We start from the raw sequence: 16,783 nt of genomic DNA, 5'->3' as shown, positions 1-16,783 counted from the left end.
ATAAGCAAACTCTTGCTATTTGAGTACATTTTTAATTTCCAAAATAAATACCACAAGTATGTCTGATTTTGTGAAACATTGATATATGGGATTTGGATTTAGGGAATCAATAAAGTTAAAAAAAAAAGATTATGTTTTAACAATTAGAAGCTGATTCCTTAAGAGTAAAATCTAACTTGACATAATGTTTGCTGGCGATGCTGCCTGGCAAATATAATCATTTATATTTCAGATCTTTTGATTGTGTGTATTTGATTACCTAAGATTTCAAGTTTTAGATTCTGCAATTGGGAAATTTTTAGAAGCCCTGGGGAGTTAAGAGAGTGGCTGATAGTGCAGAGGGAGAGAGAGCAAAGGGTTAGGCAAGTGCTGTTGAGCTGGACCTGCTATCCCAGTGAGCATGACTAGTGGTGGTACTTAGAGCCAGACCACCTTTATGACTTTGGCATTAATCAGAAATTTACAGCTTAAGTTTTTAGGAATTTTATTTGTAAAGAAAAATCAGTGACAGCAATGGAATACATTTTAAAGGCAAAATGTTTCTGAGTCTCCTTTGCAAGATCATACCTCTTTTTGAAATGGGAAGGATATGTATACTACCTAGAGAATCATTTAAAAAGTTATTCGTATAGTATAGTCTACAATTTTAGTACAGCATTAACTCAACCAAAATACCTTTTGTCCTTTTTAGCTGAGGGAATTTGCTAACTTTGATTTTGATATCTGGCGCAAAAAATACATGCGATGGATGAATCACAAGAAATCTCGAGTGATGGACTTCTTCAGGAGGATTGATAAAGACCAGGATGGGAAAATAACACGGCAGGAATTTATTGATGGAATTCTTTCCTCAAGTAAGTTCCAAGACAGATGACTATAACTGATACAATTTTTAAAGGAAATAAGCACATTTTAAAAGTGTGGGTCCAGTAAACTTGTGTTACCATAAAGCATTGCCTTATAAGTTGCCTAGGAAGTCACGACCCTTAAAAAATGTTTTTTGGTAAAATTTGTGGCTCTGGAGTCAGGAACACTCACTAACTGTGTGATCACAGATGTGTTGTTCCCTCACTCCACTGAGGCTGAGAACTTGTTAGAATAATGAAGTTAATAATATATGATTCTTAAGGTGTTTTCTGTGTGTGTGTGTGTGTGTGTGTGTGTGTGTGTGTGTGTGTTGCCTGGCATATGTGTAATAGGAAGTCAATAAATTCAAGTCCCTTTTTCATTCTAATTCACATTCTGATCTAACTTTGTCATTAGTAGGAAATTAGAACTCTATAAAACTTCTTAAGATACTTATCACCATTTTGTTTGATGGCCCAATCATTTGTATGTGATCTCCCTGACAGATGTTACTAGATGTCATTCTTAAGGTAAATTTCATATAAATTATTCTTTGACTAGCAATTGAACCATATAAAATTGCCAGTGTTAAACATTTTCAACCTAAAAAACAGCATTTTATATGATTCACCTAAATAGTAATTAAAGATAAATTAAGATTATATATAGCTCTTCATTTGCTATGATGTAAATCAGTTTTTTAAAAAAGGATTTTAACATATTTGATCACTGATGATTTAACCAGCCACATTGAGATTAAAATGTGCAATTGAGAATGTCTTGAGAAAGAACTAACAAGTCATTACTTACCATTATTTCAAAATTTTAGAGTTTCCAACCAGTCGCTTGGAGATGAGCGCAGTTGCAGACATCTTTGACAGAGATGGCGATGGATATATTGACTACTATGAATTTGTAGCAGCCCTTCACCCAAATAAAGATGCATATAAACCTATCACAGATGCCGACAAAATTGAAGATGAGGTACTCATTATCTTTCCATTGCGTACAACGCTGATAGTATGTTCTGCCACGATATCATGCGCAATTCATACAACCATCTTATTTTCATTTTAATTGTTGTGTCAAAGTTTTAAGGATTGTAGTATGTAATATGGACGTTAAAGTAAATATTTCATCATTGTTTTTGGCAGGTGACAAGGCAGGTAGCTAAGTGTAAATGTGCAAAGCGATTTCAAGTTGAGCAGATTGGCGATAATAAATACAGGGTAAGTTTTCAAAGTCATGTTGTTGTAGTTCCTTTAAAGGACATAAATTGAAATCTGTATACAATTTGATCTCCATTGTTTTCCAGGAGTCTTATTTATTTATTTTTTACCTCATATCAAAATTTAATGATATATGAAACTCTTACGTTTAACATTTTAATTTGTATAACGGTAGCCTGCATTTTGCATATTAGGAAATATCTTTGACGTCTACATCATGCACATTACCTTTAGAGAAAAATTCACAAGAAAATACTCAAATCTCATATATTTAGGTTGCTTCATATTATTTTATATTTTATTATGATTAGAGGTAAGTTTTCAGATTTCAAACAAGAAAGCTACTCTAATCCAGAACCACAAAGTTAAAAATATGGACTCATTTTAATAAATACGAAAAAAGAGGATAATGTCTTCTCCACTTGTGCAGTAATTTTTGCTTTTATTCGAAATCTCAATTAACTTGATTCACTTTCTTCAAAACAGAAGAACAGTGTGACTTCATTACTCTTTCTCTATTTTTTTTTCTTTTTCGGAACATCTCTTACATGTAGTAGCTAGATAGGAAATGTGCTGTTTCCCCAATACAGTGTGTTACTTATAAATGAAACATTATTTTTATTTTTATACTTAAAAAATAATCATCAATGTATTCAAAATTTTAACTTAAATTTGAAATCCTAAGATTTTCAAAAATATGTGTACAGAAAATAGCCTGATTATTTGGTTTGAAATTGGGACAACTGGGTGCCTGCACATCTCTACACTAGATACTACATCCAGAAGCACAGAGTGTGAGTATGTGTGTATGTTCTAGAGTCATACAGAAAGTTTCCTGTTGAACTAATTGTGTCTTTCTTCCATTTTTCATTTTTATCAGTTCTTCCTGGGAAATCAGGTATAAACCAGTGGAATGTATTCTCAAGTTCCTGATGATTTTTTTTTAACTTTAATTCATAGTCATTAAAGCTTGCCATGGCCAATCTTTCCCATGCTGTCTCCCTAGCTACTACATTGTTGGTTGGCGTGGTGTTTCTGTAAGCGCTATAAGGGTCCTTGATCCAGGATTCCTTTTTGCCTTGTGTCTAAGATGAGGAGATTACTTTTAAGCAAACCAGATAATGAATTGTAGCTTGGCTTGCTACAGTGTTACAAATGCAATTTTTAATTCCCATTTTTTATAATATGAGCATATATTTTATGCTAGTACTCATTGGAACACAAATTTGATTCTCCACACATCTCTGTGTTAGGCTCATTGATATTTAACTGTTTAGGACATACGGTCTACAGTAGCCGAGAAGGATCAGCCTCAGGCAGTGACACAGGAAGACAGAGAGCCAAGAGGTCTCCTTGGCACTCAGCCACAATAACAAGTTCTCTCCAAAGAAGCTATTTGCCATTTGTTCAAAATCACTGATTTTGGGACTTGGCATCTCTGAGTAGAAATGTTAACTCAGTAGGCTTTAAGTAATATCATTCCTTTTGAGGAAAGTTATCACTGTAATATATGCAGAATCTTAAAGTCACATTTTATGCCATCTTGATCGAATGTTTATATTGGCATTTAAGTCAATATAAAATGTTTATGTTGACATTTAAGTCAGTATAAACTGTGTAGTGGCACTACATCATGATCAAAATTTTGAAACTAAAGAGCTATTCTGTTTTGATTTAAACATGTTCATGAAGCTTTTTTTTTTTTTTTTTTTTTTTTTTTTTTTTTTTACTTTGGAAAGAACCATGCTATCTATAGTATCTGACCATATTACATTATATATGACTCTGCCACTCCATTTTAAAGCCATATTACATCTCAAGCTTCAAATTATCTATTACCTTCATTTACTGCAAGCAAATAATTTATTTAAAATAGAAATAGTTACTTTGAATAGATTTTTAAAACTTCCATTAGTTATACTATAATACTAAAATGTTACTTTTCCATTCTTGCTATTTTCGGAGTCAGCAAATGGGAGAGCATCTTTTATTTGCAGAGAGGATGAGAGAAATACCTCAAAAGGTTTTACTCACTGAAAGCACAGTCAGCAACATTAGTCTATTTTCTCTTGTCTTGTGATTTGGTTATTGGGAAAATTTAGAGAAATTCTGAAGACAGTGTTAGTTGTCTGGAGAATGCCTAATTAAAACAGAAAATTATTTGTATTCATTACACTTGAAATATCATCTCTATAAGGAACTTTTAGTTATTTCCTTATAACTTTTGTTTTGAGTATAATCTTGAACCAAAATCATCTAGTCCCATTATCTGGTTCCTTAAGGGTAATTTTCTTTAAATCCCCTCCTTTCCCTTTGCTTATTAGCGGCACCAATTTTTTTCTAACAAAATAAATTTACACTTTTATTTTTAAATTTTAATTAACATTTCAGGAAGAATTATAGGAAAGTTTAAGTCTCAATGTTTAAGGAAAAAAGATTTAGAAATAGTGCTTTTTAAAAGTTTGATGGAAAAACACATGAGTTCCTGCTGGTGCATTTTACATGCTTTCTAGGTCCTTCTGAGTTTTAGAATCCTGAGGGATTTGGTTGGTATTGTTTTTGGGTTTTCTTCTTGAAACTCAGTATTAAAACACTGAAAAGTAGCAGATTTTTTACTACGTAGAGTTTTCTGTTTATCTATAATGAGCCCAAATAAAGTCACAATTGTATGTTACCTGCTTTACAGAGAAGCCATTTATGTTTAATTGACTGTTCATTTTGCTTTCTTGTCTGCTGGGATGACAACCATGAAATTCAGTCTGGTAGTTTTTATGAGTTGGACATGAACCTATTAGAAATGATTTAAAGTATAAAATCATTTCTCACAGGCTTTCAAAACATAAACCTGTGATCAGAAACCTGGAATCTAGAAATTTATTCAGGACTTGCAGAATTTGTAGCATGTCTACATTATTGGAGATCTATTGAAAGGGCAAGAAAAAGATGATTGCCTGTTAGTATCAACAGTTATGGTACAGACAACTATGAGAGAAACCATTTAGATTTGGCAGCTGTATCATTAATAATGTGTCATTGGCTATTCTAATATTACAGTAATCTAAAATGGCATATTAATCCAGCCTTTAACAAATTGGTTTACCAGATCATTAGGGATGCAGAAATTTTAGTTGACTGTGAAATCTGTATGAGTCATACTCATTTACTTTATTCTTCTTAAGTGAAAACTACTCTTAGAGAAAACAAAATGAGTTTATAAAGGTTTCTCACAGAGTTCAGTGGAAAACAGGTTTACTGTAAGAGAGAGTTTAATGAAGAAGAATCAAAGCTTATTAAATTTTTCTTAGAATCATTTTATTTTGGATAAGCCCAGGGCAAGTGGGCCAGTGCTTACTTTCATGGCTATGTTTAATTCCTAGAAACATTTTAAAATTACTGCCTTACTAATATTGTTTCTGTCATAAGAAAGAAAAATAATTTTTAGACCAAAGCTTTGATAGTATACTTGATAACCTTTGTAATCTTTTTTTTTTTTCAAACTGTTTCCTTTGGGCTAAATCAGCATGCAGCCATCTAACGCAAATCATTACAAACCCCCCTTTTCTGAGATTTTACTAATCGCTATGAACTAAGCAAGAAATTAAAGTCGGTTGCTTTAACTACTGCAAATTGCACATCATCCTGTAGTTTAGAATTATTATTGACAACTAGAGGTTCTTTCTTTCTTCACTGAACAGTTTGGAGACTCCCAGCAACTGCGACTGGTCCGGATCCTGCGGAGTACTGTGATGGTTCGTGTTGGAGGTGGATGGATGGCACTTGATGAGTTCTTAGTGAAAAATGATCCTTGCAGGGGTAAGGAGATGCTTATCATGATAACGTCATGAAAGTATTTCAATTTTATATTATATCCAGCACCAAAATATACTGGGCATAATTTTGGTCATTTATTCCAATAGTGAATGTTTCACATTGGTCTGTCAGCCTAAAGTTCCCAAAGAACCTGTGGCAGTCATGTAAACCATGTTCTTCTCATTTTTTTTCTTTTTCTTTCTTTTTTTTTTTTTTTTTTTACTTCTTCTGGATAAATATGGTGGGCGGGAAATACTAGAATCCATTTTCTTTAGGAGACTTTTACATCTACGATTTTCCAAACAATTATACCAACCAAGGAAAGGATTTTGTCTGTTATGACATAGCAAAGTAAGAGAAGAGAAAATTGAGGTGATGAAGACTGAAAATACTGGATAAGAAAAGTTTAAAGGTCAAAGTTTTTATGAAATGAAGGGCAGGTGAGGAAAGCCATAATTAAAAAATTTTTAAATAATAATCCAATGCTAACTTGACTCTTTGAAGTTGCAGATTAGAACATTAAAAATATAAACATATAATACCATAGCTCTCTACATGTCTTCCAGCCCAAGTCCTAAGTTAGCTTTTAATTTTTCTGTTTTCAGATCCTTCTGTCAATTTTTAAGTTCTTAACCAATTTATGTTACACGTGGTCATTTGATTGCAATTTCTAATTAGGTACCAATTACTCAGTAGGCCCATTTTTCTTCCCCCCTCAAGAAAAAAAACAATAAAATTGTTATAATTTTATTTTACTTGTGAGCTCACTGTAATCCTTTTTAGCAAACAACAAATGTTCACGTCAGTGCTGTCTCCTTCAGCTACCAAGTGGGATCCCAGGTTTCCTCCTGTAGGGCCTCTTGATTTTGGTGATGGTGTCACCATCTGGTACACATAGACATATCAGTCATCTGGCTTCTCTGCCAAGGCCACCATGGATTGTTATACAATCATATGCAGTAGCCCTGCTCTCTCCTGGCCAAAGACACACCTGTGAGAGAAGTAAAACAAGAACAAAAGCCCCTGTTTGTTTTATATTTTGAAAATAATGTAGCCTAAGGTGAAATGCAACTCTGTTTATGAAGAAATCAGAATATATAGTGTTCTGTTGGGTTGCTTAGGAAGGTTAGCATGGCTGTGGCACAGTCTTCCAAATACATTTTTCTTATTGAGCTAGTCCTTTGAGTGCTTCTTTTCCTGATACAACTTTTCTTCTAAAATGTGTGCTAAAGGCTGGATCTGAGCACCCTTTGCATATTCAACTACTGTACTTTGTTTTCTACTTCTGCTAACAGTATTCTTTAATGTGATTGGTATCCTGTGTCATTTTTTCTAGTTCATCATCATGGGAGTAAAATGTTACGTTCGGAATCAAACTCTTCAATTACTACTACTCAGCCTACTATAGGTTGGCAACCTCTCTCTTTGCCTCTCCCCTCTTTCCTTTTCTCTTTCCTACTTTTCCATTCTTGCTTCAGTCATTTGTTTTAAAATAACATGCTTCATCCATCGCGTATGGCTTAACTCATATCCAGCTGAGCTGGTGCTTCCAAATTTAAATTCTGAAAATTTGATGACTTTGGTTGTGTTATAAATGCAGGTGTTATAAGTGATCAAACACATGCTAACACGTTGCTCACTGGGTTCTTGTGGAGTGTTCTCTGTGTGCATATGTGTTTGTATGAGTGCTGCATCACTGACTACCTCACAGATCCTTGGGTCTGGTGTTTGTTATTGCATGTTGGTAAAACAGTTTTTCAAAGCATAAAATAAAAATACTAGCTGCCTCATTTAAGTGAAAAATCCAGAAGTTTATATGTTGTCATCATGACTAACAAGCCATCACTCATTCTGTGTAATTATATTGTTTAATTTATCCCAATGTTGAAATACTGGCATTCTCTTTACCTCAATAGCACATGCGAAAGACACAGTCTCTGCCTTACTGGTCTGTCCTGTCAGTGTGATGAGAGGGTAATGAAACCATGTGGGCATCTGTAGCTGGTGGATTAATGATATTTTAGCATGAGCTTTCCATTTTCATGCTGACACTTTCTTTAATAGTGGTTATTCTTGCTGGTGTCTAGTGTTAGAATAAGCACACTTTATTTTTTCCTCCCCAAACTCACCTGTATCCAAAAGGAATGCATTGTAAAGGAATGCATTTAACTTTTTGTTATGCTGAGTTGGAGTTGGCATGGCAAAAAGATGTTCTTGAAATTCTCAACGTGATCTCTGGTGCCAGGTGGCCGTTCTTCCCATAAACGATTGAGCGCCTCTTCTTTTCCTTCTTTTCTTTGTGTGCATTGTTGTGTGTGTGTAACCCAGCCAAAGGAAGGACAAACATGGAACTGCGTGAGAAGTTCATTTTAGCAGACGGTGCCAGCCAGGGTATGGCTGCTTTCCGACCCCGAGGCCGAAGATCCCGGCCGTCATCACGAGGCGCTTCACCCAACAGATCCACTTCTGTGTCCAGTCAGGCTGCACAGGCGGCCTCCCCACAGGTCCCTGCCACCACCACACCCAAGGTAAGACTCAGGATGAAGACTTTTCCTCCGCCTTTGCAATCAATGTCCCAAGTAAACTTTTGAATGTTCTATTTAGGGCTCTAGAATTTGTAGGACCAGCTATCTCCATTTGTGCACCTTCTCACACTATGGGAAGTACAGGATTTTTTTTTTAATATATGCTTTTGCCTAGTGGCCCACATAGAGATGATCTATTTAGGGAGCCTTTGTGATCTTCCAGATTGATTTTTCTTTTTAAAGCTTCATTCATTTTTTTGGTGTATGATTTGCCATTGGATCTTTCCACTTATTTTAAATTATTATTCTTACTGTGAAATGTGACTCTTTGCTATGAATATCTCTTTCTGTGGCTTTGTTTTTTTTATCTGCTATCCTTTTCATTTGATTTGCCATTGTTCCATACAGATTCTCCATCCTTTAACACGCAATTATGGTAAACCATGGTTGACAAACAGCAAAATGTCAACTCCTTGTAAAGCAGCAGAGTGCTCAGACTTTCCCGTGCCATCTGCAGAGGTATTGTAAGGCCCCAGAGTCCAGTCTTAACATTCTCCTTTAACTGAAACTATCACCCACTAACATTGTTGCACCACTCCCTTAATATATGTACTTTGCTAACCCTATGTCTTTTTATACACTTCTATAAAATAAGTATCAACCCAGCAGTTCTTGGAAGATGTGAGAGTAAGGGGTTAACAGAAAAGATAGTCTGCAGCTCTTTAAACAGTGTCAGTTTCACCCAGTCACTCCTGCAGACTACCTCCTTTTTGTCCTCATTCATACTTAGTTCCACTGTTATCTCTTGGGAGAGTAACATATAGTAGATAATATCCAGACTTAAGTAAAATTTCTTTTAAAGCTACTAAATATACTAGATATAATATGGGCAAGAAGTGCAACACATTCCCTTCAAATGGGAGTAAAAGGCAGTATCATTTGCAAGAGCATCACTGAAAAGAATGTTTACTGAATGTTCACTGTGGGCATGGTCCTTCTGAGTGTCTGTTAGATTTATACCTGCCCCAAAACTTTGAGCGGGTGTGACATAAGCTCTCAGTATCAGTGCAGGGGGTCAGAGGGGTAGGCTTAGGTATGCAGAAAGTTATCTGTCATTTTCAACAGGTAATAAAGGTATGGGTTTTTTAAAAGATTTTAATAAGTAATTTAAGCATGCTCTAACTTTTTAATATGGCATGATATATGGGTAGAAGATATTTAGGTGATATAAAATTTGCCAAGATTAACCCATGTATCAGGTCATTTACATTCAATTGAAAATCAACTGTATATCTTTTTAAGAAATTTCACTGTGAAGCAACAGACATAGGTACAAAATAATCAGATATTTTATTAGAATCCCAATAATTAGTGGGGAAAAATCCCTAAATACCTTTTCTTGAAATTGAAGAAGGTCTTTCACCTTAATGATAAAGGACGTAACTTAAAGGCCAGGATCCTCAAATAAAAGTAATATAGTAACTTCTAAAAGCCCTCTTATGCTTTTCAAAACACTTTCTTGTCTGTTACTTAATCCTCACATTAATAATAAGTGACAGGCAGAGAAAAAATGTGTTACCTTCATGACTCCATGGAAATCTCATTGCTGAGAAGTGGGAGAATTGGAACAAAAACAACCCATTCTTTAGCGTTTCCTCGTTTCTTCCTCTTCGTTTTCCCAAGCCCCTCATTTCCACCCCTTCCCACCAAGTGGGTGATGTTAGTATTATATACTACCTCTAGAGATGTCTGTCAATTATTATGGATCTATTGTAGCAAAAACTGAGAAAGGTTCAAACAACCTCAAGGGACATATTGACATTTGCTTTAAATATTGAAGCTATGATGCTATGTTCCAAAATTTTTTTAAGTGGAAACTCTCTCGAAGTCTAAGTAGTTATTTTGACTAGTGCAAAACTGTGTTTCATTTCAAATAACCTCATGAAACAAAAAACCAAAAAACAACATGTTTCTATGGGAGGGACTTTGAAATAAAATCAAAACAATCAAGGCATTCTGAGAAGAATGATTTTGGTCTTTCGCGGTTATGAATTCTGCCACCTTGAGTGATATGTTTCATAATTTGTGGGTTCTCACTCCCTCGTGTTGTTGAGATTCTGTTTAAGTTAGGAATTTAGCTAGATCAGCATTGTCAGATCTTGGGCAAATCATGTCCCTCTTCAGGCTCTGATTTTTCACATTTTCAAGGTTATGATTAGGTGAGTGTGAGGATTAATTGTGGTTATGTGTGTAAAAGTATTTTGAAAACTTGAACATTCTATGTATACAAATCACATATAGATACCACACTTAAGTGTATGTATAGTATACACATATGTAGATAAATGACTATTAGTAAGAATAACTCATGTATCAGATGGTTATAACATTTTAAGCTAATAAAGGGAAAATCAGTTGTTTAAACATATACATGTAATTTGTTTCAATGCATTTCCTCCAAATAGTTCTCTGGCTGTGTTTTCATTGAGGAATATTGTATTACATTCCCTATGTTCCTCAAGATACTTGTTTATTTTTTTTTTTAACTTTGGGAGAATTTTTTAAATGTTGTGATCTGGAAAAGGTGCAATGATTGTATAAGAAAATCTCATAGTTATGATTGTTTTAGACATTCTCTACAAACTCATATAAAGATTGTAAAAAAAAATTTCTCCAAATGTTGCCTATGTATTTTGTCTGTAAAGACTGTAGAAGTGGTAGAGCCAGGAAGTGAAGGGATGTGGTAGCAAGTTATTTAAAAATCACTTTTTTCTTTTTGCAGTTAAGTTTATTTAAATAATGTCTGTATCCGTTATTTATTTACTTATCATTCTGTCTCTGTCCCTGCCTGGCTCCATGAAAGCAATGGAGGCAGCAGAATATCCAGGCACAGTTTTTCTCTGCTCCATGCCCCCTCTATGCATGCAGTCACCATCTTTTTAGCAATACACCATTAACTCTGTAATATTCACAGACAGTCTGAAAGATACTAACATACTCACCATTTATTTCTCCTTGCCATCACTTTTATGCTCAGTTGGGGGTCTCCATTTTGTTTTCTCATCAACCATGAATTCATATTGTTTAGAAAGTTTCTTTGAATTCTGAGAGAGAATGAAAAATTAGAAGAGAAGATCAAGTGAGAACCCCATGCCTTATTTAATTGAAGAGTTTCTCCCCCTCCACCTCCTAAAGAGGAATAGTAGAGAGTTTCCACCCATATGTAAAGAAGTGGTGTCAGTGGAATATCATGGTACAGGAGCAATATTTTGAAATGTCTTGTTGCTGGTTAAATACAGGGAACGCCAATACAAGGAAGCAAGCTTCGACTTCCAGGATATTTATCAGGGAAAGGCTTCCACTCTGGGGAGGACAGCGGCTTGATAACAACTGCAGCTGCCAGAGTCCGAACACAGTTTGCTGGTGAGTGCGGTGCCTTTCTTTGTTCAATGGCTTTTGCAGCATGGTCATCTGAGGATTAAAGTCCCTTTTCCTCCTCATTGGGGAAGAAATTACAGATTGACCCTGAGGTAGTCTTAAAATGATATGTAGCCCAAGTCCTCCAAAAGTTGGGGATAAAGTGAGTCGTGGGTGCAAGTGTCTAAAAGTGTCCAAGAAGGATGAAAGAATTACTGTACAACAGAAGAAAATATGCAGTGGTATTCTACCCCTTCAGGCTGAAAGATCTGGGCTCTTCTACCAGCTCAGAGATTGCACAGGGCCCTGTTTTGGGGTGGTTGGAAAAACCCAGCCACACTGAGCCTCACGCCAGTATAGCTCACATTGCTTTGCAAAATAGTGAACCTACTAATCTCTGGGTTCTGAGCTCAGCAAGCAAGAAGCCTCTTTAAAGTTTCCAGTCTCATCTGTTGAATTCCTACATTCTTGGAGTTACCTATTCTTGGGCAAGACTTAAACCTGTCTTGTTTGTTCTATGTTTGCATCACACGCATCCCTGGACGCATAATCTAAACTTAAGAAAGCACAATCTTAAAGGATAGGTATATTCCTTATGTCAGTTTGCAATAAATGGAATCCTGTTTTAAGTAGGAGAAGCCGAAACTTACCTTTTAGATAGAAATCTAGCCTTTTCTATATTATGTCTACTTAGAGTAAGCCCGCATACCCTTGTGTAATAGGGAAAGGCTGCGAATCCACGAGTGTTTTCTGAGTGCCTGCTGCACACCAGGAAAAAAAGTTAAGATTAAAGGTGGCATCAGGTTTCAAAAATTGGTTGCAGATGGACCCAATAATAAGGGTGAGCTGTCTCTACCTTCCTTCCTCAGATTCCAAGAAGACTCCCAGCCGACCAGGAAGTCGAGCTGGAAGCAAAGCTGGCAGCAGGGCCAGCAGCCGCCGAGGCAGTGATGCATCAGACTTTGACATTTCAGAAATCCAGTCCGTGTGCTCAGATGTGGAAACTGTCCCCCAGACACACAGACCTACACCCCGAGCAGGTTCTCGGCCATCCACAGCGAAGCCTTCAAAAATCCCCACGCCCCAGAGGAAATCACCTGCCAGCAAATTGGACAAGTCCTCAAAGAGATAGTGCAATTGGTTCTACCAAGGCCCTTCCTTGAGCATTTATTATTTAAGTTTGAACGATGTAAAATATGGTGTAGAAATTCTTGTGAAATATTGCAAGAGGCGAGTTTAAAATTCTGCAGATGGCCTTATTTGTGTATTTGTCTTTTTATTTTATCTGTATAATTTTTTGGTCAGATATTCTGGGGTTAAAGTCACATCATATGTGAGGAGGAAAAGTTTAACATGAACTAACATTTCTGCACTGTAACGTGCAGGGCACACACTAAACTCAGTTACTGTTACCTACAGGTAAGTCTACATCCTCTCTGACAGCCACAGCACTACATCAATCCCTGACGTTAGGGATACCTCATGATATTTTCCTGTTTTTATGGAAACTCTGAGAAGCTGAATGATACATGCAGGGGATATTTTTTGAGATGATTTAAATGTAAACCGAAAGATGGAAGACAGAAAGACAAACACAGCCACACACAGTCTTTGCAGTATCTGACAGAGAACTCACAGGAAGTTACTTCAAGCACTTGCCAGTACTATGATATTCAAGTACCTTGCAGCATTTCTGTGCCATTGCTTTCAATGAGGCCAGAGGCATCCTGGATATTAGACCTATTATACTGTAAGAATATAAGTATAAAGTGCATTCATATACATGTGAGGTTTTCTTTTGCTTGAGTGGACAGTAGCACCTGTATCATTGAACTCATTTTGTATCAGAGCAATTTTGCTTGCAGAAAGCTATGAAATAAAACACGTCCCTTAACTGCATTGCTATGGAATTAATTTTTTTTCCCCAGGGAAAGTTAGTGTATTTTTTTATGAGCAATATCAATTTGGAGTGACCAAAAGATACTTAAAAATGGGTTTATTTTGATTTCTCATCTGGAATAATCATGTTCTGGTATTATATCTATCTATATTTAATAAATATATACATTTTAATTTATTATGTATACTCACATACTATAGAAAGATATTAGTATGCATTTAATAAAACATATTCACTTGAATATATGGAATACCTGATTATTTAAAGTGAACTTCTTCTATTATTTGTTTTAAATAAAGGTTATATGTATGATATATGTTTACTAAGAAACAAATAGGGTAAATTTGGGGGACATCAAAAACAGGGTGTTATAATAATGTTAACCACTCATTCAACAAATATTTCTAATAAGTATTAGCCGTGCACCAGCCATTGTAAGTGACATGCGACTATAAGGTTCCTGGCCTCCCCTCTTCAAGAGGGAATCAGTTAATAAATCACTATAAAGCAAGGGATATGTGGCAGGATTAAAGATTTAATTAAGATAATATAGTAGTGTTCTTCTGGCCTGTGTACATTTAAAAGTCAAATTGTAAAGTTTTTCTAAATATTAAAATAGTATCAGATATCCTCAGAAGGATGGCAGATTGTTACTTTAGGCATAAGGGTCCCAACATTCTGCATAACTTTGTGAATTTGCTTTAGCAGGTGTCATTGATGGTGTTCAGATTCAAGGGAACAGTATTACGTTTTTACTTCTTGGCGTTTTTAATGGAGGCCAACACTGAAGAACCTGGAGTTTCTATTGGCATAAATTAGGTGCCATTTTTAAACAATAGTAATCCCTTCTTTGTCCAGGCATGGGTCTCAGGTGGGAGCCCTTCGTGGAAAGGGTAATTCTAACCTGTGAGATCACATGCTATTTAGTTCATGCATTTGATTATTAACATGTCATCTTAGAAGGCAATTGAAATTGTTTTTATTCCTTTAGTGCTTTGCATATGATCACATTTCCACTTCAAAGACAAATTTAAGGCAATGATTTTTATCTCAGTCTGTTTTTATGCTACCCCTCTGAAAGAGCTAGGGATTTTTCTTTTTAAGTAGTAAAATAAGCTTTTTGAAAAAGATAAGTGGTTTAAAATAAGAGAAGTCTTAAGGAACTGCTCCCAGTTGTCAGTATTTGCCCCAGGTGAGCTTTTCAAACTTTGACATGATGCCTGCTCATTTCTTTCCCCTTGTGCTAATAGTCCTAGAGCCTCAGGCTGACTTCTTTAGTGTCCTGTAAGTTTCAGTTAATGTAACAGAAACCTCTTCCCCACCCTACACACATTCCTTCTCTTTTCTTTCTCTTTTCTTTTTCTCTTTCTGTTTTTTTCGTTTTTTTTTTTTCTTTAGAAAACAGAACAATAGAGTGAATCTCAACTCTAAAAATCTTAATTGGAAAAATTGGATCTTGAGCATTAGGGAAGTTGAATCGTGGACTTTTTTTAAAAATTATTATTATTAAACTTTAAGTTTTAGGGTACATGTGCACAATGTGCAGTTTAGTTACATATGTATACATGTGCCATGCTGGTGTGCCGCACCCATTAACTCGTCATTTAGCATTAGGTATATCTCCTAATGCTATCCCTCCCCCCTCCCCCCTCCCCCCACCCTACAACAGTCCCCAGAGTGTGATGTTCCCCTTCCTGTATCCATGTGTTCTCATTGTTCAATTCTCATCTGTGAGTGTGAACATGTGGTGTTTGGTTTTTTGTCCTTGCGATAGTTTACTGAGAATGATGATTTCCAGTTTCACCCATGTCCCTACAAAGGACATGAACTCATCATTTTTTATGGCTGCATAGTATTCCATGGTCTATATGTGCCACATTTTCTTAATCCAGTCTATCATTGTTGGACATTTGGGTTGGTTCCAAGTCTTTGCTATTGTGAATAGTGCCACAATAAACATATGTGTGCATGTGTCTTTATAGCAGCATGATTTATAGTCCTTTGGGTATATCCCCAGTAATGGGATGGCTGGGTCAAATGGTATTTCTAGTTCTAGATCCCTGAGGAATCGCCACACTGACTTCCACAATGGTTGAACTAGTTTACAGTCCCACCAACAGTGTAAAAGTGTTCCTATTTCCCCACATCGTCTCCAGCACCTGTTGTTTCCTGACTTTTTAATGATTGCCATTCTAACTGGTGTGAGATGGTATCTCATTATTGTTTTGATTTGCATTTCTCTGATGGCCAGTGATGATGAGCATTTTTTCATGTGTCTTTTGGCTGCATAAATGTCTTCTTTTGAGAAGTGTCTCTTCATATCCTTTGCCCACTTTTTGATGGGGTTGTTTGTTTTTTTCTTGTAAATTTGTTTGAGTTCATTGTAGATTCTGGATATTAGCCCTTTGTCAGATGAGTAGGTTGCGAAAATTTTCTCCCATTTTGTAGGTTGCCTGTTCACTCTGATGGTAGTTTCTTTTGCTGTGCAGAAGCTCTTTAGTTTAATTAGATCCCATTTGTCAGTTTTGGCTTTTGTTGCCATTGCTTTTGGTGTTTTAGACATGAAGTCCTTGCCCATGCCTATGTCCTGAATGGTAATGCCTAGGTTTTCTTCTAGGGTTTTTATGGTTTTAGGTCTAATGTTTAAGTCTTTAATCCATCTTGAATTAATTTCTGTATAAGGTGTAAGGAAGGGATCCAGTTTCAGCTTTCTACATATGGCTAGCCAGTTTTCCCAGCACCATTTATTAAATAGGGAATCCTTTCCCCATTGCTTGTTTTTCTCAGGTTTGTCAAAGATCAGATAGTTGAGACTGGCAAATTGGATAAAGAGTCAAGACCCATCAGTGTGCTGTATTCAGGAAACCCATCTCACATGCAAAGACACACATAGGCTCAAAATAAAAGGATGGAGGAAGATCGACCAAGCAAATGGAAAACAAAAAAAGGCAGGGGTTGCAATCCTAGTCTCTGATAAAACAGACTTTAAACCAACAAAGATCAAAAGAGACAAGGCCATTACATAATGGTAAAGGGATCAATTCAACAAGAAGAGC

The 16,783-nt window shown here is 35.9% G+C and overlaps 1 protein-coding gene across 22 annotated transcripts in view; it reads left to right on the top strand.

Annotated features, from left to right (window-relative positions):
* Positions 1–13,726, top strand: part of DST (dystonin) — a 481,968-nt gene extending 468,242 nt beyond the window's left edge. For 7 of the 22 annotated variants that reach the window (XM_063666280.1, XM_054493132.2, XM_063666277.1 and 4 more), the window contains 10 exons: positions 692–854; positions 1,676–1,830; positions 2,001–2,075; positions 2,956–2,973; positions 5,771–5,888; positions 7,222–7,293; positions 8,214–8,413; positions 8,819–8,929; positions 11,710–11,833; positions 12,697–13,726. In XM_063666280.1, coding sequence (XP_063522350.1) covers positions 692–854; positions 1,676–1,830; positions 2,001–2,075; positions 2,956–2,973; positions 5,771–5,888; positions 7,222–7,293; positions 8,214–8,413; positions 8,819–8,929; positions 11,710–11,833; positions 12,697–12,959 — 1,299 coding nt within the window. In that variant the 3' untranslated portion in view covers positions 12,960–13,726. The remainder of the gene's footprint in view (positions 1–691; positions 855–1,675; positions 1,831–2,000; positions 2,076–2,955; positions 2,974–5,770; positions 5,889–7,221; positions 7,294–8,213; positions 8,414–8,818; positions 8,930–11,709; positions 11,834–12,696) is intronic. The other 15 variants (XM_054493134.2, XM_054493142.2, XM_063666281.1 and 12 more) reach the window with 5 other exon arrangements.
* The last annotated feature ends 3,057 nt before the right edge of the window (positions 13,727–16,783 follow it).

Source organism: Pongo pygmaeus, chromosome 5, assembly GCF_028885625.2.
Source record: "Pongo pygmaeus isolate AG05252 chromosome 5, NHGRI_mPonPyg2-v2.0_pri, whole genome shotgun sequence".
In the NCBI taxonomy this organism is placed as follows: domain Eukaryota; kingdom Metazoa; phylum Chordata; class Mammalia; order Primates; family Hominidae; genus Pongo; species Pongo pygmaeus.
This window is presented reverse-complemented; position numbering and strand designations above follow the sequence as displayed.